Here is a 26362-nt window from a genome sequence, read left to right as displayed (position 1 = left end):
TCTCAAACTCCTGGCCTCAACCCATCCTCCTGCCTTGGCCTCACAAAGTGCTGGGATTATAGGCATGAACCACTGCACCTGGCCTAGGTTTTAAACTATAAATTCAATTTCATTAACACATGCGGGAATATTCAGGTTACCTATTTCTTCTTGAGTAAGCTTTAATAGTTTGTATCTTTCAAAGAATTTGTCCAATTCATTTAAATTGCTAAGTTTCATGGCATAAAGTTGTGTCTACTATTTATAATCCTTATAATGTCTGTAGTGATGTCACCTCTCATTCCTAACATTGGTAATTTGAGCCTTCTCTCATTCTGTGATCAGTCTAGCTAGAGGATCAATTTTCAAAGAACGAGCTTTGATTTCAATAATTTTTCTATATTCTGTTCCTTTTTCTATTTCATTGATTTATGATCTCTTTAATATTTCCTTTGTTATGCTTACTCCAACTTGGTTGGTTTTCTAGTTCCTTAGGTAGAAGCTAATATATAACTGATTTGAGACCTTTCTTCTTTTCTTATATAAACCTTAATACTACAAATTTCTCTCTAAACACTGCTTTTGCAGCATCCCACAATGTTTCATTTTTTTGTTTGTTTGTTTTTTTGAGATGGAGTCTTGCTCTGTCACCTGGACTAGAGTGCCGTGGCATCAGCCTAGCTCACAGCAACCTCAAACTCCTGGGATCAAGGGATTCTCCTGCCTCAGCCTCCTGAGTAGCTGGGACTACAGGTGCATGCCACCATGCCCGGCAAATTTTTCTATTTTTAGGAGAGATGGGGTCTCACTCTTCCTCAGGCTGGTCTCAAACTCCTGACCTCAAGTGATCTTTCCACCTCAGCCTCCCAGAGTGCTAGGATTACAGATGTGAGCCACTGCACCTGGCCCCCACGTGTTTTTAATGTTGCATTTTCATTATCATTCAGTTAAAAACATTTTCTAATTTATAATTTATGCTTTGACTCATGGGTTTAATTGCCAGATAACTGGCTTTTCTAGATGTTTTATTTATTTATTTTTTTTTTTGAGACAGAGTCTCACTTTGTTGCCCAGGCTAGAGTGAGTGCCGTGGCATCAGCCTAGCTCACAGCAACCTCAAACTCCTGGGCTTAAGCGATCCTACTGCCTCAGCCTCCCGAGTAGCTGGGACTACAGGCATGCGCCACCATGCCCGGCTAATTTTTTCTATATATATTTTTAGTTGGCCAGATAATTTATTTCTATTTTCAGTAGAGACGGGGTCTCGCTCAGGCTGGTCTCGAACTCCTGACCTCGAGCGATCCACCCGCCTCGGCCTCCCAGAGGGCTAGGATTACAGGCGTGAGCCACCGCGCCCGGCCTAGATGTTTTATTTTTATTCATTTTCAACTTAATTCCATCGTGGACAGAGAACACACTATGGGTTTTTAGTTTTGCTATCTAGTTGCTCTGTTTTATGAAGGTATCTGGGGAGATTTAAAAACTATGCCACCATACCATCTCCCCAATATACTCCTAATAATATCTACTTTTAAGATTTTTTTCTTATCTTCAAGAGTCTAAATGCATCCAAAAGGACCTGAAGTACTATCATTCATGAATTTAATTCAATAATGAATTCAATAGTTTATTATGCTTTGAAATATATTTCTTCATGCCAGCACAGAACTCTAAACCCTTCCTTCCCCCAACTCCCAAGCTCCTAAAAAAAAAAGAAAAAGAAAAAAAAAAAAAAAGGAAAGAAATATTTCTTTATATATGATCTAGAGAATAACAAATACTTACTGTTATTTGCAAGAGTGAGTCCAATAAATGAGCAAATTGGGCGAATTATCTCAGGTTTCATACAATTTATTAGCCACTCATTAGCATGTAGAAAAAGTGAACAGCAAAATAATTGATTTTCATCTGAAAGGAGACAAAGTCAATCATGTTTTAATATGACATCGGTTTTCAGATCAGAAAATATCAGTTTTCACTTCTGTTTTTATCTTTATTTTTATATTTAAATATTAGAGATAATTACCGTTTTGAGGATTGTTGACACAAACACACAGAGTACTACATACTGAAGACCACAACTGATAATTCTGGAAAACATTTTTATCTAACAAATTCAACTCATATTTTGAAAGAACTGTCCTATTGGGTTAAAAAGAAAAGTAATTAATACAAATGTGTTAAGGTCTTAAGTAATGAATAATTAACAAGAAATTTATATTTGTTTACCTGAACAGCTGTGACAGAACTGTAATACAACCTGTTTCTCTCACAAGTGTTTGTCCAGTCCCTTTAAAAAATAGCCATGTATTACATGAATATGATTTTTATTTAGAAATAATTTTACAGAAATGAAAATGACATTTAAGTAGTATTTTAATAATTAACTTTTTTTTTTTTTTGTGAGACAAGAGTCTCGCTCTGTTGCCCAGGCTAGAGTGCCATGGCGTCAGCCTAGCTCACAGCAACCTCAGACTCCTGGGCTCAAGCAATCATCCTGCCTCAGCCTCCCAAGTAGCTGGGACTACAGGCATGCACCACCATTCCAGGCTAATTTTTCTATATATGTTTTTAGCTCTCCATATAATTTCTTTCTATTTTTAGTAGAGACAGGGTCTCGCTCTTGCTCAGGCTGGTCTTGAACTCCTGAGCTCAAACAATCCGCCCGCCTTGGCCTCCGAGAGTGCTAGGATTACAGGCGTGACCCACCGGGCTCGGCCAACACTTGGCCAATAATTAACTTTTAAACCACTTTAAAGTATTACAAAGTGTAAAACAGAAATACAGTAGATAAAAATCTATAATCATTATAAAAATACACTACTTAGAGACTGACAGCATTCAAATTTCCTCTAAAACTTATGAAACACTTATTTTGCTTCATGGTTCTGTGTTATAATACCAAAATATGTTCCAAAAGAGAAAAGTATGAATTCAATCTTTTCTAGTTTTTTTCAAAATAAAAAATATAAAATATAAAAACATTTTAAATGCTTATAAAATTTCTAACAATTTAAAGAATTAAAATAAAGCAATGTTAAAAAATAACATTAGCCTGGGCAGTAAGTATACAGGAACACTCTATACTATCTTTGCAACTTTTCTGTAAATCTAAAATTATTCCAAAATAATAACCATTGCTGGCTGATACAGTAGACATTGTAACTAAATGGTCAATTCAGTGCAAAATCAACTAATTCGTCAAATACTTCTTTTTTTCCCTTTAAAGCTGTTACTTTACAACATTTGTTAAGTAGTACAAATCACTTTATTATTTCTTAAAATTATCAAATAGTGAATGATTAAAAACATGCTATTAATTCCCTTTTATTTAAGGCTAGTATTTCTCAGAAGTTAGTGAGATTAAAAGACACTGATATAAAGACTAAAAGGACTAATAATGACTGTTACAATTTGTTATTTAAGATGTTTTTAAACATTCATAAAAGAATGTACTTACTATTATTTGAAACCAGAACCAAAATAACGTAGACAGACATTCTTTTCAAATTTGTGTTTGAATCATTAGATAAGAACCAAATTAAATCTTCAAACAACTCTGAAGTACACAAAGTTTGCTGACAGTAAACTGAAATATAAAATATAATTTTAGTTTCAATTAATTAGCACAAAAGTTTTAAAATGTGCTGAACAAAATTCACCAGTTGCCAAACTGGGGATAGTTCCCAACTACATCTCATCTAATTGACATTTATTAGTCATACAACATTTCTGACAAATTGATTTATGCTTACTCAATTAGCAGACAAAAGAAACAGTATCTTGGGCTGGACGCGGTGGTTCATGCCTGTAATCCTAGCACTCTGGGAGGGCTAGGCAGGAGAATCGCTTGAGCTCAGGAGTTTGAGACCAGCCTGAGCAAAAGTGAGACCCCATCTCTACTAAAAATAGAAAAAATAGCCAGGTGTGGTGGCGCATTCCTGTAGTCTCAACTCGGGAGGCTGAGACAGGAGGATCCCTCAAGCCCAGGAGTTTAAGGTTGCTGTAAGCTAGGCTGACACCAGGCACTCTAGCCTGGGCAACAGAGTGAGACTCTGTCTCAAAAACAAACAAAAAAACAAAATTCGAATAAACAAAAAGTTTATAAAAAAAAGCAGTATCTTAATCAAAAGTACTTGTATCTAGGCTCCAAAACACATATCAAAATCCCCTAGAATTCCAATAAAACCTAACTAAATAAAAAATTAAATAAAGTCTGACAGAAAATTGTAAGATGAGTAACAAAACATTGTAAAAACAATTTTTTAAAAAGTCAGAAACCTGCTTTAGAAAACAGAAGGACAAACAATATTTGTGCTATTTTTGATATTTTCTAGAAATAAAAATCTCTTCAAAAATCAAAAATGATACCACCTGACAGTAAGGTTTTATGATAATCATGCAATAAGCAGATTTTATACAAATAATTTGAACATAGTGAAATAATCAACATTTTATCCAGTACCTAGAACCAGCTATTAGACCCTATCCCAAAGGCAAGGACTGTATCCTTTTTTATCCCTGTATCCCCAATGCCTAGCATAGAGCTTGGTTCTTAAAACGTAATGAAGAAATATTTAATGAATGAAAATATAAGAACATAAAGTTGGTTTGACAAACCAATGGTTTAGATTCAACCTCATTTTAGGTATCCTGCAGAAAAGTGTTCTTGCCAACATGAATTTCTCTACCTAAAGCACATTTACCCATATATAAGATGGTTGTGGGTTATCTTCATCTTTTGATTAAAGTACCTGGATAAAACTATTTAAACATGTAAAAAAGAAATTTAATTCTAAAATTATCTTTGAATAATTTGTTAAAGTATAACACAATGCTTGAAGGATAATGAAATGAAGTATATTTTACCATCTTTTTCTGCAATAGCTCCTAACGTATATAACGCTGCTTCTTTTACCACGCTATGTTCACTTGATTTTGCAAGATTTTTTACAAACATCAAACCACCAATTTCCCGAAAATAAATACCTGCATTACCTGCAGGGTGAGCAGATAAAACAAAAATAATACTTGGTTATTCTTCCAGGAATAAAATAAATCACAGAAGAAAGCAACATATTATGTAGAGTAGCTGAGTAGAAGAGAAGGAACTATGCATATTTGCTATATCGCTGTACTAGAGAACTATAACAGAATCACAGATAAAAATTCACTATCATATCTTACTGTTTTGTTGACAAATTGAATGAATAGTGACCAAAGCTTCCTTTTGTGAAAAAGGGTTGTCCATTTGATACTTTAGACACTCCAATAGTAAGTTCAGGTCAGTCTTCATTTCTAAAGAACAAAAATTTCATTATTTAAAACCGAAAATTTTCTTTCAAAAATTAACCAGTGAAATTTCACTTTATAAATACATATCTTTAGAATGCTTGACTTTTAAAATAATAAGCATGTATTGCTTTTATAATCTAACAAACAATGAAGATGTATAAAAGGATTTATTTGTTTGTTTGTTTTAGAGATGGAAATCTCACAATGTTGCCCAGGCTGAAACTACCCTTTACAAATCAACAAATGGGTCCAAGGCAAGAACTGTTGTAAGGGCCTAAAACTCTCCAAAGACACAGGCCTGGCTAAAAATAATGATAATAATCAGCCACTGTCCCCCTGTTGTTTGCTTCTCTGTAATTACTATTCTGGAGTGACATAGCTGGTGGTCATGAAGATTCTTAATAACTTTCTCCACAGATAACATCACCTTTTTGAAACCTAACGGTAGTTTCTGAGATATTACCCAGGCCCCACGTTCCAGTGATTGGCTGACCCACACAGACCAGAGGCCCATACAGAGAAACGGACTCAATTGGAATTGTGACCCCCACCCCACCCAGGAACTGACTCAACACAAGAAGATAATATTCTACACTCCTATAATTTGGCCCTGAACCTAACCAGTTAGCAAACTCAACTGCCTAATGCTTTGCCTGCCAAACTATCTTTAAAAACTCCATCTCCCAAATTCTCAGAGAGGAGGATTTGAGAAATTCCTCCCGTTTCTCTGCTTAGCGCTCTGCAGAATTAAACCCTTTCTCCATCGCAACCCTGAGTGCCTCGGTGTATTGGCTCTTCTCTGTGCAGCGGGCAATACAACCCAGTTGGAAGGCAACAGAACTCCTGAGCTCAAGGGATCCTCCTGCCTCAGCCTCCCAAATAACTGAGACTATAGGCATGTGCCACTACACCTGGCTACAAGATGTTCTTGAAATAAAAGAACTTAAAATGAACTTCTTAGGTTCTTTGGTTTTCCTCTAGCATGAAATATAGGAACAGAAAATCTAAATATTATTCTCTTTACGTAAAGCCATACTGGTTTAAATATCTGCCATTAGAAATGAAATGAATGAAAATACAATATAGCAGAATTTGTGGGATGCCACTAAAGCATTATTTAGGAGGAAATTTATAGAAGATCGCAAAACAATGACCTCGGCTTCTAACTTAAGAAACTAGAAAAAGAAGGGACACCTCAGTTGGTGTTGAGCCTGTGTTCCTAGGCTTAAGGGAGAAAAAAAAAGAAACTAGAAAAAAAGATTAAATTCAATGTAAGTAGTAGAAAGGAAATTTAAAGATCAAAGCTGAAATCAATGGAACAGAAAACAGAAAAAAAAGAGAAGGTTTTTTTGAGAAGATCAATAAAACTGATAAACCTCTAGCCAGACTGATCAGGAATAAAAAGAAGACAAAAATTACCAATATCAGGAACAAGAAAGATCACCACAGATTCTACAGATATTCAAAAGGTATTAAGAGAGTATTATGTACAACTTCATATCTACAGATTAAACAACTTAAGGTGAAATGGACAAATTGCTTTAAAGACACAAGTCGCCAATACTCACCCAAGAAGAAACAGATAACCTGAATAGTCTTTTATCTATGAAAGAAGTTGAAATCATACTTAAAAACCTTTCCATAGAGAAAACTCTGGGCTCAGAGGGTTTCATTTGTAAATTCTACCTAACACTTAAGGAAGAAATAATATCCATTCTACACATATTTTTCCAAAAATTTAAGGAATACTTTCCAACTTATTCTCTGAGGTTGGTATTACCTTTATACCAAAGCCATTACAAAGAAAACGACAGACCATTATTCCTCATGAACATAGATGCAAAACATCTAAACAATTTTAGCAAATTGAATCCAACAATATTAACATAACATCGTGACCAAGTGGGTTTATCCCAGGAATGCAGGATTGATTTAAGATTTGGGGAAAAAAAAAAATCAATGTAACGTAACAAATCAAAATTAAAAAGGAAAACCTTTTGGTTATCTCAATAGATGTAGAAGGAACACTTGATGAAATCCAACATCCATTTCTGATTAAAGGGAAACATTCTGAAAACTTGGAATAGAATGGAACTTCCTCAACCTGACAAAGTGTATCCATCTAGAAATGAAAACCCTAGGCCGTAGCCCTCTGGGAGGCCGAGGCGGGTGGATCGCTCGAGGTCAGGAGTTCGAGACCAGCCTGAGCGAGACCCCGTCTCTACTAAAAATAGAAATAAACTATCTGGACAACTAAAAGTATATATAGAAAAAATTAGCCGGGCACGGTGGCACATGCCTGTAGTCCCAGCTACTCGGGAGGCTGAGGCAGTAGGATTGCTTAAGCCCAGGAGTTTGAGGTTGCTGTGAGCGAGGCTGACGCCACGGCACTCACTCTAGCCCGGGCAACAAAGTGACACTCTGTCTCAAAAAAAAAAGAAAACCCTACAGTAGGCTGGGTGTGGTGGCTCACGCCTACAATCCCAGCACTCTGGGAGGCCGAGGCAGGAGGATCCCTTGAGCTCAGGAGTTCAACACCAGCCTGAGCAAAAGCAAGACCCCGTCTCTACTAAAATCAGAAAAAATTAGCTGGGCATGGTGGTGCATGCCTGTAGTCCCAGCCACTCGGGAGGCTGAGGCAATAGGGCTGGGCTCAAGCAATCCTTCTGCCTCCGCCTCCCAAGTAGCTGGGATTACAGGCATGCACCACCATGCCCGGCTAATTTTTTCCATATATATATATATTTAGTTGTCCAGCTAATTTCTTTCTATTTTTAGTAGAGACGGAGGTCTCACTCTTGCTCAGGCTGGTCTCAAACTCCTGAGCTCAAACGATCCACCCACCTTGGCCTCCCAGAGTGCTAGGATTACAGGCATGAGCCACCGCACCCGGCCCCCTATAAAATTCTTTACTATAGTCTTTAAACAATTTCTTCTCTTGATTTTAAGGATTTAAATAAAATTGTATATAGATTTTGGCATAATGCTTGAATTAACATTCAGATTTCTGAAAGATATAGGATGAAGGGAGGACAAAAATATAAAGGAGCACACTAAAAGGAACTAAGATGTATTGTCAATCAATACAGTAGTCTTCCTCTTGAAAGAAATTCAACTGGCAATTTGTTTCAATGAAGTAATTCATGATACAACTTGTTAGTAAAAAGCCATAGTACAAAGGTTATAATCAAGCTGTCTTTGAGCAAACATTTTTGATACTTTATACATTAACAGAAACTATAAGGTAAGTTTGACTGTATGGATAAGTAATAAGCCACATCAACAACATGCCAAAGAAAATTTTGTGATGGGGCATGGTGGTTTTCAATTCTAGGCACAATGCAAGACACAAGAAACTTCTGCTTCATGTACTCCTCCATTCCCTTCTGTACTCCCTTCTCATACTTTGATATCTCCTATCATAATCCTTCCCTATCCAGCCAAAGCACCAACTGACATCTACAAACTATCATGTTTCACCTTCCTTTTATCTTCTCTAGGCTAAGCAACCAAGTTCTTCCAATAATTCCTGAAGAAAATAAATAGCAAACAAATACTGAAGTGCATACAATACCAAAAGCACATGCAATAAAAGAAAATTTGATAAACTAGACATAAAATTTAAAACTTTTGAGCTTCAAAAGATACTATAAAAAACGTGAAAAAGCCCAGTCTGGAAGAAAACATCTCCAAATCAGATATCCAATAAGGAGCTTGTGTTCAGAATAAAGAACTCTTAAAATGCAATAATAAAAAGATAACCTAATTTACATGTATGAAATGGATTTGAATAGATACTTCTCCAAAGATAGACAAACTGCCAATAAGTATAAGAAAAGACGCTCAACATTGTTAGTCATTAGGGAAATGCAAACCAAAACCACAATTATATACCATTTCACCCTGTTACTAAACAGCTGACTGACGAAAGGTGATGGATAAATAAATACCCTTCACCCTTTGGCTGGGATGACTCTGAGGAACATGACTCTATAGTGGCTTCCATAATTTCCTCATAGGATTAAGCTCCAGTTACCCATAACAACAACTTTCTTGATAATGTCCTCTTCTATCTTCCTTTTCCCTATCTCACCTCCCAGCCAGTGTTTCCTGGGATCACTTTCTCAAAAAAGTACTTGCACTCAAATCCTTGTCTTGGAGTCTACTTCTGGGAGGAACCCAAATCAAGATATAAAATGGAAGAGTGAGATGTGGTACTAATGTTGGAGATTTGATAAATGGAGTGTCATAAATGGTTTGAGAGGGGTATCACCAACAATTATCCCTACGTCTCCAGTTTCAACTTCTTCCTCTCCAGAATCTCCATTCCTTCTCCGTATATTCTCCTGTCTCTATAACCCTTTTAAGACTTCCTTGACATTATAACCTCCCTCTAGCTACTGCCATAAATCTTTAGCCAAGCTTTTAAAAAGAGTAAGCTTTCTTCAGATTTTCATTTCCCACTCAGATCTAAATATACTACAATCTGGCTAAGATCTATTAAATTTACTATTAATAAAACTAATGACACTCCAAATGCAAAATGCAGTGGATAACTCAGTCCTCATCTGTGACATCTGACACTGATGCTCTTAAGCAACCATTTCCTCAGAAAGCATTCTCTTAAGGTTCTGATTTCCAAGATACCACATTCCTGACTCTTTTCACCTTTCTAAAATGTTTTTCTCAGTCTTTTTTTAATGGCCCTCTTCCTCAGCTAAACCCTTATGTGAAGGTATTCATTAGGGAACACTATTCCCCAACGTTTTCTCCTTTATTATTTCCTCTCTGGTTAACTTCCATGCCCACAGATGCAGTTTCCATCCTTCTGAGGACAATTCTGAAATCTGTACCTCCAGGCATACTTTGATGGTGGTTCTCTCAGGTTCCCACTATTCTTGCATATGCTGCCAATAAATCAACTATTACATGGTATTGTAATTACCAGTATGTCTTTTCTCATTAGAATGTCAGTTTCCTAAAGCCAGGAATTACGTAACAGGCACAGAGAAGGTGCTCAATATTTATGTAAATTACTGACAGAGTAAGTGCTCAACATTTATGTAAATTACTGATGGACTTTTTCATTTCCTGGATCCTGTCACAATATGCAGTATAGACTACAAATTTAAATCTTATTCCATATATATGATCCATGAATTTCTCACCTTGTATTTTCTTTGTGTCCTCACTTTCCATGCTTGTCTGTATTCTATTTCCTTATATTTCATCTATAAGATAAAGGTATTTTCTCAGGTTAAATCAATGTTTTAGAATGTCAGAGATATAAATGCAAAGGGTAGGAAAAGAACTGTTTTCCTGAAGCCAGAAGACCAGGGGTTGAATCTGCAACTTACTAAATGTGTGATATTGGGCAGGTTGCTTAAATTCTGAGGCTCAGTTTCCTTACCTGTAAAATAGGAATGATATTCCTACTTCATAGGGTTGTTACAAGAATTACATTTGAAAACATACATAAACGCCTCTGGCACTTGTAAGCACTATAAGCATTCAACAAATTTTATTTAAACAAATGAACGATTGGGTGACTGAATCAAACTTGTTCTCCTCTGGTCACTTAATCCTTATTTTTCTTTCCTGCAAATCATCCCATAGTTTCAGATTGAGCACCCCACCATGAATGAGGCTTAAAACACACACACATACATGCATGCATGCATGTATACACACACTCTTTAGATATGCATTTCTCTTCACAAGCTAAGTGAAAGGACGACCTTACTAATGAACTATCTCACAAAGAAAATATTTAACTGGCTGTCTCCAAGATTGACCACAGAGGACCTTAACCGGCAGCTTTTGAGATTAATGGCCTATCTTTTAAGATTAACTAACCTCCTGAGGAGATGTTTTCACAGCATCTGAGAACAGCTGAGCAAAGAGAAAGGAGGGTATAAATCCTCCTCTACATTCACCAGACCTGCCAGGCCAGATAAGTGAGTCTCCAGGAGCAGAAAAAAAACAGGAGAAATGGGCACCTGACATTTTACAGCTGTCTCCTGCTAATTAGCCTACAGCAATAATTTTTCTTGACCCCTTTACAACCCACCAATAAAAAGTCCAAGTCACTTGGCCTCAGCAGACACTTCCCTTTTTTCATGTGCCGTGCCCTCTCCCTTCTTTTTCCTTTCTCTCTTTCCCATCTCTCTGAGAAAGTAAAATAAACTTTTTACTTCTTCATATCCTAATCTTTGTGTTGAGAATGCACCTGAGTATGAATTCCCACCCTAACACTAAGCTTAATACTAAAATTAACAACCTGTGGTTATTTTCAGCATGTCATTCTACCATTAAGCTTAAATCTTTGTTTATATATCATTTGTCAGAAGAATTTTTAAAATAACTGGCAACCCTGATATAGCCTCTCATATGCCCTACTTTAAAATGTTAAACTGATTTAGAAAAAGTAAGTGCAATTAACTTCTTAGAGCAACAAATCAGGATTCACAGAACTCTAAAATTCTTATTTACTCCAACATCACGTTGTTAAGGAGAAATATCCAATTTTCCTTTTTATTTTTCATTCTCAATCTCAACATGAAAACAAAATTCCTAAGCAAAAAAAAAGTTTTAAAGAAATAACAAACGTGACAATCTTTTATAAAGTAATATACAAATATATTATTTTTGCCATTTTTAACCTAAATATTCCATTAAAAAATAGGTATATTACAGTCCATCCACAGGATAAGATATTATTACAAGAATATTGGCATTTACTAGAAACGTTCAATAGCAAGAAAAAATGCTTATGTTACAAAGTTAACCAAAAAGAACAAGACTCAAAATTTTACCTATAGTACGATCCCAATTAGATAGAGGCAAACATAAGACTGGATGGAAAGACAACAACCTATTAACACTTGTCTTTAGCTGGTTGTTCTTATGGGTATTTTATTCCGCTATTTTTTACAATGTTTATAATAGCTTCTAACATTCAGTAAATACCTATTGTAGGCCAAGCTCTGTTCTTTACACCCTATATTCTTTTCAGTCATCACCATAACCCTTGTGAGGGAGCTACAAAGATGAAGGTAAGTGAGAGGGTAAATGATTTGCTCAAGTTCAACTAGCAAGTGCCAGAGTTAGAATGGGAACCTAGAAAATCTGAGGCCAGGGCCTACACCTTTATCCTCTTATTATACTGTCTCCCACATATAAATACATATTACCTTTGAGAAAATGGGTTAGGATCTGGAAAAAAAAGACTAGATTAAAAAAATAAACTGTTAAAAATGGACAATTGTATCACATGTGGGTGATTTTGCTTTACGAGAGAGCTTAAGGACTATTTCCTTAATTTTAATTAGCCAACCTGTTCTGCTTTTAACTTAATTTTTAAAAGAAATATAACGTATACTTTTTAAAACTAAATGTCCTGAAATTGAAACTGACACACACAATACCTTCTTTTCCTCCTTTGTCTTTTTTATATTCTTTTCTAAAAAATTATTAATTTGCACAATAAGATAGTTTGCCAAGTACCTGGAAGCATTAATACAAGTCATCTATTTACTAGTTAAGTACTTTAAAAATCCACAGCAAAGGACAAGTCATAACTTTCAAGGGACTGATAATTATCAAACTACATTTTAAATTATAGTAAGTATAGTCTATTCCCAAGAACAAAAGTTATCTTCCAAATAAAGCAGATTATGAAAATTTTTCAGTAATTTAGTGAAGAGATGCAAATTATAACGAACAATGTGATTTGAAAATTCTTTACTGTATTCTCACAGGTAAAAAAACATGGATTTTTTCCAGATAACAGATGGAGCCTATCTCACTCACAGGTTTCACCTCGTCTACTCCCCGAAACAGTACTGTTAACTCTAATTCAAATTTCAGTAAGAAAACTAGCTAAACATGACTCTTTTACCTGACCTAGAAAACATTCATATCAAGAGCTTTTTGAACTTTAAATATTATCCCGAAGTTTCAGAACGATAAACCGCTTCTGTGTAAGGCTGGCAGGACTGAAAATCCCACCACTAGTTCTTGTCACCACTGAATTGTTGAGAGTATATACCCAGCTTGTAATTATAGACTCCTTTAAACCAGGAAAGGCAAGGGAGAAAGGGCAAATTTTGTTACAATAGTTTAAATGGATTGAGAAATAACAGTCATTCGGGTCCCAGAAAACACAACGAGGGTACCAGGAGTCAGTTCGCTCTACAGCATTAACAGCCCCGGAGTCCGTAGGTTGGAGCATAAATGCCATCGCCCTGTCCTGCAAGGCAGCAGACACGTAATCTTTCCCAGGAGGGAAGGCCAACTCCGCCCCACTGCCTCAGTTTCTGCCCAGTGACAGCACGGCGTGGCTCACCTGCAGAGCAAGCTCAGGTGGTCCCTCCAGACTCTTCTCGGCCAGGCTCTCACTACCTGCGGGGGGCCAGGGCGCGGGTCTGTGCGGAGGCCCGGGACTCGGCTGCCCAGCCCTCAGCCCACTCAGCAGGCCCTCCCCGCGCGGGTGACGTCGGGACCCCCGCCCGTTCTGAGAAATTACCTCACCTGTGCTTTCCTCCCCTTCCACACATCAAAATCACCTGGGGAGACACCCGGGGAATTCGCAAGGGCAATAGGGGTCGAAAACAGCCAGGCTCTAGCCGGCCGACTAAATGGCATATGACAATTCTCTCTCCCTACCAAGGGCTGTGAGGACGGCAGGCAGGGTCGGGTATCTGCTCAGGAAGCCTCCGTTCCCCCAGCTCAACCCATCCCCTCGCGTGGGCAAGTTAAGAAAGGGCCAGGGGAGCGGTGACGCATCCTAGCCACTGCGAGGGCGGACCTGGGCAGGCCAGCCGCGACCCGCCTTCCACAGGGGGCAACGGTAGGAGTTCCCGGTGAAGCTAAGGCAGGGCCCGAACCCGCGGGAGCAGAGGCCGCGGCCTTTACCCTCAAGCCGGGGCGCGCCAAGCCAGGGGCCCGCCCTTTCTTCCTTGCCGCTCACCTAGCGCGATGCCTGACAGGGTTTCCCGCCCAGCGGATCTGGCTCACTTCCGCGGGGCTGGTGCGGGACTTCCGGTCGGAACGCCCGCCCCCTCGTGGAGTCTTAGCTGGGGCCTCGGGTTCTCGACGTTTCCAAGGGTCTTGAGGCGGAAGGAAGTCACAATTCGAAGGGGAAATCTAATCTTACCGCCCCCGGTTTTTGAGACTTCCTTTCCTCCGAGGGCGTTCGCCCCAGAGCGAGGAGTTTGCTATGGGGGTTGACGAGGCTCCAGCCCTGGGACGGTGGCCTCGAGGCACGCGCGGCCGTACAGCGTGGCAGGGAGACGGCTGCCGCCCCTCACCCCTCTCCCAGCCTTGCCAACGCATTACATCCTGTCCCCTGCGCGAGGCCTTCTTGCCTTGTGTTGGGCCCCACAGACACAGGCAGGCTTCCGGGCCAGGCGGCCTCAGTTCAGGGAGGTGCACTTCCGCCTGCCTAAACCAAAGGACCAGGGCTCCTGGGTGTCAAGTGGGGCCGAGGGCTAGCCTTGTCTACATGGTCCTGTCCCTTGCCTCCTCCATAATAAAAATCCACCCCACAGGAATGTTGGGAGATGAAGGGCAGTGCCTGCTGTGGGAAAGGACAGTTCAGAAACCGAAGAACAACCAGGGAATGGCTTGGCTCATCAGGGTCCAAGAAAAATCGCTGTGAAGCACCCTCTTGGCCAATCTAACAGGCTCTCATTAGGGGACAGCGGCCTCAGAGACAGCTGTAGCCAGTTTAGGGGCCTTAAGGTACTGAGAGTCATGCAGCATTTTCCTCGCCCATAAATAAATCCACTCGGCACTGTCCCCACCTCTGGATTTTCACTCAGTTTGTGTCTACTTCCATCTTAGTTTTTTGGGCCTCTGATATGCTGGTGAATGCCATTAGTCCAATGTGATTATTCTTTAAAATGAAATCATAGAGTATGTAAACTGGATGGAATGACCCCATAAAATTTGAAGAAGTAGATGCAGGCAGCAAAACCTAAGGTAACACCACATCCAAGGGGATGGTCTTGTTTTCTGGTAAAACTACACATCCGAAAATACTTGTCTTTTTAGATTCTATTCGTTTTAACAAGTAATAATGGTCCTAAAAATGTCCACAGCTAAAATCTGCACATGACTTAAATTCATTAAAATTGTAAGAAAAAAAATTTTTAAGCTATTTCTAGTGAAACGTAAGAGGTATCTATGATTCAGTAACTTTGAAATAGCAAGCCAGTATTAATGATCTCAGTGAGAAATGGACTGGTTTTATTCTCTGGGAAAACAACTGCTTCCTTTCCCCTCCCCACTGAAGAACAAGACTACATTATTACAAATGAGAAAAATGTTTATTAAGGAAACAATTTAGCAGCTCTCCTTTAGCAGAATTTTACAGACTAAAGCACAAACTGAAGGCAAGTACATTTTCAATCAATAAGCTACACAGGGTGCTGACCCTACAACTGGAAAGTTGCAGAAGTTTGTGACATGCCACTATAAATGTAAGTATTATTAAAAATTACAAATTGTTTGGTGATTATTTTGATAACCTCTTGAGCAGCAGCTCCTGCAAAGAAAAAAAGAGAAAAGCAAAACTTTGAACAGTACATTTCAAGAGCTATATAAAAATACTTAATTCAATAAAAGAAATCTTTTCTTTCCCAAAGCAAATGTGTTTGCAAGTGATCCACAACAGACACAGTTACCTTACTGCTGCAGTCCCCAAACCCCCAGTCCCCAACCCCCCCCCCCCCCGAACCAATACTGGTCAGTGGCCCATTAGGAACCCGACTGCACAGCAAGAGGTGAGCAGCCGGCAAGCCAGCCAGTGAAGCTTCATCGGTATTTACAGCGCTCACATCACCACATAAGTTCTGCCTCCTGTCAGATAGCGGTGGCATTAGATTCTCATAGGAGGTGGAACCCTACTGTAAACTGCACATGTGAGGGATCTAGGTTGTGTGCTCCTTATAAGAATCTAATGCCTGATGATCTAAGGTGGAGCTGAGGCAGTGATGCTAGCACTGGGGAGCGGCTGCAAATACAGATTATCATTAGCAGAGAGGTTTGACTGCACAATAAATGTAATGCACTTGAATCATCCTAAAACCATTCCCCTTGCCCTCCATCCGTGGAAAAACTATCTTCCGTGAAACCAGTACCTGGTGCAAAAAAGGTTGGTGATGGCTGCCTTACTGAGTCAATCAAAATCAAAGGCTACAATTCTCTATGACTATGTTATTAAAGGAAATCTAAGTAGTAGTATGGCTGATCAAACTTTTTAAAGGATACACACTGGCATAAAAGATTCTCAAAGGACACCCTTTTGCTGCATTTGAATTTTACCTTGTGTGTTTTACTTTTATAATAAAAGAGAAATATATAAATATATTTGTAACTTAGAAGGATCTATATTAAATACTGCTAGACTGCTACACCTACTCAAAAGTAAAAAATTACCAAGAAAAAAAAGTCTGCATCTTTTATAACCTGAAGCTTCTTCTTTCCCAAATACTCATTAACAAAATTGAGACTCAACAATGCACCAGATATGGTTCTAAGCACTAAGGATATAGTAGAGGAAAACAGAAATCTGTTCACCTCATGCTAGTTTTTAGCAGCAAGAGAGATAAATAAATAGAATGTATAGTATGTCAATTGACCAAAAGTGCTAAGAAGAAAAAGGGGGATATGAGTTCAAAAGATGAGGGGCTCAGCTCTAAATAGGGGAGGAGTCAAGGATGGCCTCATTGGGAGCTGCAGAGGTGCCTTGAAGTGAGGGGATATAATGGCATTGTGCAAAATGAAGTAAAAAACCCTTCAATTTATACTTTTTTTCTCATAGGCAAGGCATGCAGTCATCTAACCTCTCTGGCTGTGTCTCTTCTTAGACTCTGGACTGAATATGAATACATAATATTAAATAACTTGCCCTTTTCTGTGAATTGGCAGTTTATTTTGCTATTTTGGCAAAAGAGACTTGGTTTTAGTTTAAAATAAATTTTCCAGAACCAAGCTTTAATTTGCATTTGCTTAGAAGACAGTTTTCTTAGGTCTGTATCATTCATTTATATCTTGAACACTCTGAATATTAATCAGACCTGGATCTGCCTTCAAAACATTAATGATTTCGAAGGAAAATGTCACAAGCAAATAGCTCAGTATATCAGAGATCAAAGGCAGGAGAGTAATATTTTTGGAGAGGTATTATGGACTCAATGTTTGTGTCCTCCCAAAATTCCTATGTTGAAATCCTAACCCTGGTCAATGTGATAGTATTAGGAGGTGCAGCTTTTGGTAGATATTTTAGATCATAAGGGTACAGCCCTCATGAATGGGATTAGTGACCTTATAAAAGAGGCCCCAGAGAGTTCTCTTGTCATTTATTCCACCACAAGAGGACACAGTAAGAAGAGAGCTTTCTTTGAACCAGGAAGTAAACTCTACTGAGACCCTGACCATACTAGCACCCTGATCTCAGACTTCTAGCCTCTAGAACTGTGAAAAATAAATTTCTGTTGTTTATAAGTATATGATATTCTGTTATAGCACCCCTGACTGAGACAAGGAGGAAGCAGAGCAAGGGAGGGAGGTAAAGGAAGTTTTTATGAAAAATGGCATTTTTGAATTACGCCTCAAAGAACAGGTAGGTTTTCGACACGTAGTAAACAGGTTTTTAAGGCAAATGGATCCAGAGGAGCAAAGATCTAGGAACAGGAAATCAAAGGACATTTCTTGGGGAAAACCAAGTAACTTGATAAAACCAAGGCTAGAAAGGCTGAGTGGAATCAGAACACAAGGTCTTCAATGTCAAGCTAAGGTCCTTGGACTTGTGTTCTGAGGCCCATTGTAGGGTGTATATATGTACCGGTGGGGCTAAGGGACACAGTCAGAGTTAGGCTTTAGAAGGATTAATGACTCTTCAGGAGTTTAAGATGGATGGCAGTGGGAGAGATGGAAGGCAGGGAGACCAGTATGGGGGCTACTGAATAATCTTAAACTCAATATAACACCCTGCTTCACTGACCTAATTAAAACAGCTAAAATAGCCACGACAACAAAGCTTCATATTAAAATAGTAACTGTACTATGTAACAACAGCTGACGGTCTTCTCAGGTATGGAACTCACCCCCCACAAATGCAGCAATGGTGTGTGGCTCAGCAGCTCCGTATCGGCAACTACAAGAAAGGATGGAGACATGCATTTATGTTGGCCTTAGGACAGGCAGGGTTTCTCTCTCATATGCCCTAAAAAATACTTACAATTCGTGGACATAATCATCTTTCACCATTACAGATAAGCCATATTCTTGAAGGAAGCCAGTAAGACAAGACTTCAACTTTCCTATATCTTCTTCAACTTGATAGTTAGACACCCCTAAAAATATAAATTAATTTTCATTAAAATAAATTTATTCAAAATTATAGCTACTTCCTTTATTTAATCCAGTTTCAGGTGTTCTAGTCAAAATAGGTATGAAACTGAAGACAAAAATAATTCAAAGTATGAGACAAGTATTTGAAAATATCACAAACCTATAAACAAAGAGACCAACTAAAACCTAGTAAAAATTCAAGTTTGATAAGTCTTTGTCCACTGCTTCATACCCAGTGTCTAGAAGAGTATCTGGCACATAGCGCTCAGTAATTATTTGATAAAAGAGCTGAATGAAAAGGAATGTCCTATTTATACTTTATAAAGCTTACAGTCTTAGGAGTTTGAGGTTAAAGTGAGCTACGAATGCACCTCTGCACTCCAGCCTGGGTGACAGAGTGCGACCGCATCTCTAAAAAACAAAAAAATTATGGTCTTTATTGTCCATTTCTAAGAGACTAAATGACACTGAGGACATAAAGCTATAATAATAGTTAACATTTATTGAGCATTAATAGATGCTAGACAATGTTCTAAGTATTACAGATATATATATATTTAAGAGACAGGGTCACTATGTCCCCCAGACTGGTCTCGAACTCCTGGTCTCAAGCAATCCTCCTACCTAAGCCTCTCCAGTAGCTGGGACTACAGTTGTGAGCCACTGCACCCAGCTTCTTTATATATATTAATTTAATCCTCACAATATCCGTATGATGTGGGAACAATTATCCCCATTTCACAGACCAGGAAACTAAGGTAAGCCAAAATTACTTAACTCATAAATAGCAAAACTAGAATATAAGCCCAGGCAGTTCTTAATGATTAAACTGTAATGTCTCCAAAGGTAAGCTATTATTACTACTGGAACGAAAAATAAAATTAACACAATATTTAGGTATTACAAAAAAAAAAAAAAATCAATGTTTTTTAACCCCTCTGGTTTAAAAACTACTATCACTACTCTTCCTTATACTAGCACTGCCTGCCCTTTACCAAGCACTTACAAGGTGCTAGGCAGTATGGTAAGTGGTTTTCAAACATTATATATTTAACCCTTACAATCAAAGATTAGATACTATTAGGGCCACTCCATAAATGAGATAACTGAGACTTGGAGGAAAACAGTGACATACTCAAGATTACAGAGATAGTAAGTGATATAGCTTGGATTGGAACTCAGGTTTAAAGTCTCCCACAATTACTCCCCAATAAACACCCCCTTCATGCCCTTGTGTAATCCCCTCCCATTCTTAATCTAAGCTGGCCCTATAAAACCAATAGAACACAACGTAAGGGATGCTGTGTGATTTCCAAAGCTAGGACATAAAAAACCTTGTACCTTCCACCTGGGTCTTTTGGAATGGTAACTCTGGAGAAGCCAGCCACCATGAAAGAAGTCTACCCTAATACTGGCATGTTAAAAGGAAGTCCAAGCTATCCATGTGAAGAGAGACACCTGATCAGCCTCCAGCTTTTCCCACTATCCTAAAGTGCCAGTCACGTGAGTGAAAAGTCTTTTTGGATGTCTAAGCCAAGCCTTCAGAATGACTCCAGCCCCAGGCATTATGCAACTACATGAAACCCCCACTCCCCAATGACAGTTGCCTAACTGAGCCCAGTCAATCCACAAAATCACAAGAGATAATTTATTTTTTTAAACCACTAAGTTTTGAGGTGGTTTGTTATATAACACACAATCAAAATACCTTCTAATCAAATACTAATAATACAAATTAAGCAATACACATTTGGTGTTTATTCCTTTTTTTTCTTCTGGTAAGCTTGTTCATTAAGACTATAAACTCCGGGGACATACTACATCAGTTGGCATAACAGGTTTTATGACACTCCTAGAATGTGTTGCTATGCAATAATCCTGCAAAATTAAAACTATAACCAAGAATAAAGATATTCTGAGCAATCATATATTTTTGAGATTATGCCAATTCTCCAATGACCACATGTACAGATGATAAAAAATAGATACTAAACAAAGAAATCTCTACATAATCAGAGTTCTGAGTTCAGAAGTCACTGGCATACTTCTTGTGGCTTTCCTATTCCACTAAATTATACACAGTGTGAGTTTTAGTAGGAAACTCTGGAAACTGACAGACAAAAAAAGCTTGAATCCTTCTATAAGCATTCAACCAACATTCCCCTGTAATAGTTTAGAACAAAATACTACTTGCAGATAGTTACTTAAAAAACAAATAGTAGCTCCTCTCTGGGAAGAACTACATGTAATTTGTTACAATGTGAAATTCAAGCACAGATACCCTGAGAACACCATAACATTCAATTTAAATGTTTATTCAAGATTTTATTATATTTGGTAATTCAATTGCTATTCTTACCTGGATATCTACCATGTTGTTTATGAAATCTATCAACAGCCCGTAACATTAAGTACAACACTATTTCATTATCTGGATTGTCCATACTAGAAACTGAAAGGAAAAAAAAAATTCAGTATAATTTGGGTAAATCACCACAACATACAAACAACAAAGGTATGAATTTACTATATACTCAAGTTTCAGGATGTAAGACAATTTTACCACAAAATGTAAATATATTTGCCACAAGAAAATAGAAAATAGTAAATAACAACAAAATAAGAGATACATTAAAATATAATCCAGTGGTGTTATGGACTATTAGCTGGAGTCACACAATCTCTACTAAAGTAGTAAGATGCTGACTTTAACACTTATACACATCATATAACAGACGCAGTGACCTAAATATGATTTTAAGTACATATTAAGTTTTACATAATACATACATAAATTATAATTACTTAGATATATTCATACAATAAAATTAGAGTACAAATATTTACATTATCTTTTATATCATCACTATATACTCAACACTACTATACACAAAATATTTTCATATCTTTTCAATTAATTAAAATTAACCTAGCATCAGATGGCTAGTATACTTACTAATTTCATCCTTGTTAACTGTATCCAAACCATATTCTTCAGATAAGGATCGACATCTTACCACTCGAAGAAATGCAGAATTGCTGCCTGAACACAGGAAAGACGTTATGGAATTAATGGTTGTGACAGGTGAATGTTCAGAATCACAGGTCACTTTAGAATAGGAAATTTCATGTATACCCTTCAAAGACATGGGAATGTGAAGAAATGTCTTCTATTTGGCTCTAATGGTTAGCAGAGAAGGCACTAGAGCACAAGTCACCTTAAATTCGTATCCATGACACTACAACCAGTTCAGCACTGAGTAAGAAGGTGATGGCACCTCTGTGACAATCAGTTTTCAAGTGTAAAATGGGGATAACACTGTTTACCTTTTAGAGTCATTCTGTGGATCAAATGTGACAACTGTATAAACTGTATACCTAGCACAACGTTTGATATGGCTCAATAAATAGTAGTATTCATCATTATTATGGATAAGTAGTCCTAAAAGAGAGAATGTGATATATTGTGCTCTTGGTATACATTTAACAATTTTTTTAAAAAAAAAACTTTGTATTATGGAAATTTTCAAACATATCCCAAAGCAGACAGAACAAAATAATAATCCCTCAAATAACCAATATCCAACTTCTAATTTGGAATTATATAATCTTTTTTTGTTTGTTTGTTTGTTTGTTTTGAGATAGAGTCTCACACTGTTGCCGGGATTAGAGTGCCATGGTATCAGCCTAGCTCACAGCAACCTCAAACTCCTGGGCTTCAGCAATCCTTCTGCCTCAGCCTCCCGAGTAGCTGGGACTACAGACAGGCATGTGACACCATGCCCAGCTAATTTTTTCTATATATTTTTAGTTGTCCAGCTAATTTCTATTTTTTTTTTTTTTTTAGTAGAGACGGGGCCTCACTCTTGCTCAGGCTGGTCTCGAACTCCTGAGTTCAAACAATCTTCCCGCCTTGGCCTCCCAGAGTGCTAGGATTACTGGCATGAGCCACTGTGCCCGGCCTTGGTATCATATAATCTAACAGAACAAACACTAATGCAGAGCAGAACAAAACACTATAACTGAGCCTAAACCAGCATTGTGGAAAAGTCATGAAATGGAAAGCTTGGATAAATGTATTTTAAGGAGGGGGATCATGCAAAACATAAAATTCTACAGGAACTAGGGACAGTAGAGTAGCTACAGGGAAAAACATCTTCAGATGGCATGTAAAATAGGTTTTTTATTATTCTGAAACTGACTCTTAAATAAAAAAATGCTTTTGGCTTACTGAGGAGTTACTAAGAAGACCTCAAGGAGCCTAACCACTCTGAAACTAGACAGCAAAATTCTTACAGCCATTTAACACAGATCAAAATGAATATTTAAACCAATATTGTAAATGTATATATGACTTAAAACTTCACACCCAAAGTCTTGAGATGAAAAAATTTCCCAAATTACTTAAAATTTAAAAGCTGAGGCCGGGCGCGGTGGCTCACGCCTGTAATCCTAGCTCTGGGAGGCCGAGGCGGGTGGATCGCTCGAGGTCAGAAGTTCGAGACCAGCCTGAGCAAGAGTGAGACCCCGTCTCTACTAAAAATAGAAAGAAATTATCTGGCCAACTAAAAATATATATACAAAAAAATTAGCCGGGCATGGTGGCTCATGCCTGTAGTCCCAGCTACTCGGGAGGCTGAGGCAGTAGGATCGCTTAAGCCCAGGAGTCTGAGGTTGCTGTGAGCTAGGCTGATGCCACGGCACTCACTCTAGCCCGGGCAACAAAGTGAGACTCTGTCTCAAAAAAAAAAAAAAAAAAAAAAAAAAAAAAAGCTGAAAAGAATTCTGTATTAATGACAATGCCCTTTTAGCATTGCCATAGGTAAGTATGCTCTACCTCCAACCTAGTCTTAAAATACTCTCTCCATTTATGATACTATGAGAGAAAAAAACCTTACCCAATAATTATGTATCTCTATATCATTCAGACAATAGAAAATTTAAAATTTCAACTATTTAAAATTCCTGGGAACATTCCCTGTGGCACATTTTTATCAAGCAAAGTAAGGAAATTAATTCAAGGGGACTTACAGAGTAATTTTAGTTCTTTCTCTGAAATGGACTCTGGTGCCTGTAAAGAGATAAATGCAGGTTTTGCTCCAGTTTAAAAGAGAAGATTAACAAAGGGTGCAGCACAAAGCCAATCACTGTCAGATGGGGAGGCTTTCTCCAAGAGCTCAGAGAGTGCTTTAAAAACACCTTGCCTTCCCATTAGGCAGGCAAGTGAGGGCTCCTGCTAGAGCAGCACAGAATCACTGCCATACCCTCTACCTCTAAACACTTTCTGGATGGAGTTATGTGCTCAGGCCTAGTTGGAGACGTGCCATCAAAGGTACAGTGTGCCCAGCAGCTTACCTGGCCGATGGACTGCAACAATTTGGCAACATGATTACCCACAGCAGCAGCATCTTTCTTTGCTTTCTCTCGGTAACTGGAAAGGAACAAAAAGCTATTATTAACAAACTTTAAAATTAGCAACATTTAAATCATCACCATGAAAAAAAAAATTTCCTTCCTTTTCATGAAAAAATACAGGTCTGACTACATGCATCCCTCTAGGAGAGCAGGTTTTAAGTTGGGTGCTGTTAGAGGGAGCCTGGGTTTTAGTGGGCTCCGAGTCTCTCACCAACACTGGAAAGAGTCCCAGCCACCCACAGGTGCTGCTGGTAGCATTTCCTTGCCATTTGCACATTTCACACGTTGTCAGACCTGTATTTTCTCATGAAAAGGGAGGAAATTCAAGGAGATAAATTTTGTTCTTCAGTAACATATTTTCTCAGATCCTCTGTTAGAGAAGCCTACTGAAGAACACAGCTCATCTCCTTGAAGTCAAGTCCAAGGAAAGTTAAATTAAAACTGTCCATCTCCAAATTCACATAAAACTTTTCTTTAGATCTATTTACATTTCACCCTCTACAAATGATCAGTGTTTTAAGCTGACTACCTCCCAAGTAAGATCATACTTCTATCCTCAATTGACCTTTCCCAAGATTTTTTGTTGTTTTTTTTTTAAAGACGTGGAGGCTCAAGCTGGTCTCAAACTCCTGGGCTCAAGCAATCCTCCCATCTCAACCTCCTGAGTAGTTGGGATTATGGGTGCAAGCCACCACAGCCAGCTCTCCTTTTCCAAGTGTTATGTAGTTGAACTTAGGCTGGGACAATAAACCAAGATTCATTGGATGGTGATGGCGATGAAGAGTACAATCTGCCTGGGGAACAGAGATCTCTGTGACATTATTTGGCCCCTGAGGAAACCAAGCCAACAGCCCTGGATCCATCAGCACCATGCCCCAACTACACAAAGGTATTTATCCATTGAGACCCATCACTACAACAGTCGCCTGGGTTCAGGTTAGTGATACCTGGATAGCAGATATCTACCTATAGTCATAGACTCTGTAAATTATGAAATGTTAATGATAAAAAAATTCATCAAAACTAAAGCCTGGCTGGGCAGAGTGGCTCATGCCTGTAATCCTAGCACTTTGGGAGGCCGAGGCAAGAGGATCAAGGGCAAGAGGATCACTTGAGGCCAGGAGTTTGGGACCAGCCTGGCAACACAGCGACACTCCCGTCTCTACAAATTATATATGTAAAAAAAAAAAATTAGCCAGGCATGGTAGCATGGGCCTCTAGTCCCAGCTATTCAGGAGGCTGAGGAGGGAAAATTGCCTGAGCCCAGGTGTTCGAGGTTGCAGTGCACTATGATCACACAACTAACCAAAAAAAAAAAACCAAACAAACAAACAAACAAAAAACCCTGAAGCCTTCATGGTTTTAAGTTACAAATAAAAGGCAGTAAAGGGCCACGGCTAAGAGTATGAGCTCTGGAGCTGGGTTTCATAGGGTTTAAATCTTGGTTCTGCCATTTACCAGCTATCTGACCCTGAATAAGTTACCTTTTCTAAGCCTCAGTTTCCTCACCTATAAAATGGGGACAATAACAGTAACTCTCTCGTAGGGCTGTTGCGAAGCTTATATACATATTAAATTGGTTAATATATAGAATAGTTCATAGCACAGAGTAAGCGATCAAATGTTAGGTTTCATATCATGAAATATGAAAGAAAAAAATCTGCCTTCTGGGGATATGTGGTAACTCTCTGGACTTTCCACTCAATTTTGCTTAGAACCTAAAAAAACAAACACCTGTTCCCTAAGTTCTTTAGCTTATTTTTAAAGCAATAAGGTTATAATAAACTTTCATTTGATTTCTGATAGGGTGATAACATGCTTATCTCTTAATATAATCAGATTTTGTCTGTTATACAGTTTAAAAACAGTGACTTACACATTTTGAAGCTTTATATATTTGCTAGAATCTGCAATCATATCAGGAATTGTACCTCGAACAGGTAAATTTCCTTGACCCTCTTTGGCCACAAATTCCTTTAAGGCACGAGCTAAAATCCAAAATGATGGAGTCTAAAAGAGAAAGAAAAAATTAAAATTATTTGGCATTTTATTTTGACCCAAAGGTTTAGGCAGCACTATTTTTACTTTTGTTGTTGTTACCTGTTTGGTGATATTTATGCAGCAATCATCATTAAATATATCTTCAATACTGCTTGGGATCTATAAGGAACATAAAACATTTAGTTATACGGTATTAAGAATTTGCACATCTCTCTTTCCTTTTCTTTGGTTTTTTGAGACAGAGTCTCACTCTGTTGCCCAAGCTAGAGTGCCGTGGCGTCAGCCTAGCTCACAGCAACCTCAAACTCCTGGG

At 38.2% G+C, this 26362-nt stretch overlaps 2 protein-coding genes across 3 annotated transcripts in view; both read right to left on the bottom strand.

Moving 5' to 3' along the window:
* TERB1 (telomere repeat binding bouquet formation protein 1) overlaps positions 1 to 14207 on the bottom strand; it is a 38324-nt gene extending 24117 nt beyond the window's left edge. Inside the window, exons 1-9 of the mRNA XM_045533585.1 lie at positions 14191 to 14207; positions 13622 to 13677; positions 10443 to 10505; positions 5167 to 5277; positions 4849 to 4977; positions 3440 to 3568; positions 2209 to 2269; positions 2006 to 2121; positions 1765 to 1887 (exon numbers count right to left, since the gene is read on the bottom strand). Of these exons, the coding sequence (XP_045389541.1) occupies positions 1765 to 1887; positions 2006 to 2121; positions 2209 to 2269; positions 3440 to 3568; positions 4849 to 4977; positions 5167 to 5277; positions 10443 to 10473 (700 nt within the window). The 5' untranslated portion in view covers positions 10474 to 10505; positions 13622 to 13677; positions 14191 to 14207. The remainder of the gene's footprint in view (positions 1 to 1764; positions 1888 to 2005; positions 2122 to 2208; positions 2270 to 3439; positions 3569 to 4848; positions 4978 to 5166; positions 5278 to 10442; positions 10506 to 13621; positions 13678 to 14190) is intronic.
* Positions 14208 to 15586: 1379 nt separating this feature from the next.
* NAE1 (NEDD8 activating enzyme E1 subunit 1) overlaps positions 15587 to 26362 on the bottom strand; it is a 54201-nt gene continuing 43425 nt past the window's right edge. For both annotated transcript variants that reach the window (XM_045533582.1, XM_045533581.1), the window contains 9 exons: positions 26149 to 26208; positions 25925 to 26058; positions 23989 to 24064; positions 23665 to 23704; positions 21590 to 21676; positions 20993 to 21085; positions 18521 to 18635; positions 18387 to 18436; positions 15587 to 15823 (listed from right to left, as the gene is read on the bottom strand). In XM_045533582.1, the coding sequence (XP_045389538.1) occupies positions 15714 to 15823; positions 18387 to 18436; positions 18521 to 18635; positions 20993 to 21085; positions 21590 to 21676; positions 23665 to 23704; positions 23989 to 24064; positions 25925 to 26058; positions 26149 to 26208 (765 nt within the window). In that variant the 3' untranslated portion in view covers positions 15587 to 15713. The remainder of the gene's footprint in view (positions 15824 to 18386; positions 18437 to 18520; positions 18636 to 20992; positions 21086 to 21589; positions 21677 to 23664; positions 23705 to 23988; positions 24065 to 25924; positions 26059 to 26148; positions 26209 to 26362) is intronic.

This window comes from Lemur catta, chromosome 20 (genome assembly GCF_020740605.2).
Source record: "Lemur catta isolate mLemCat1 chromosome 20, mLemCat1.pri, whole genome shotgun sequence".
Lineage (NCBI taxonomy): Eukaryota > Metazoa > Chordata > Mammalia > Primates > Lemuridae > Lemur > Lemur catta.
This window is presented reverse-complemented; position numbering and strand designations above follow the sequence as displayed.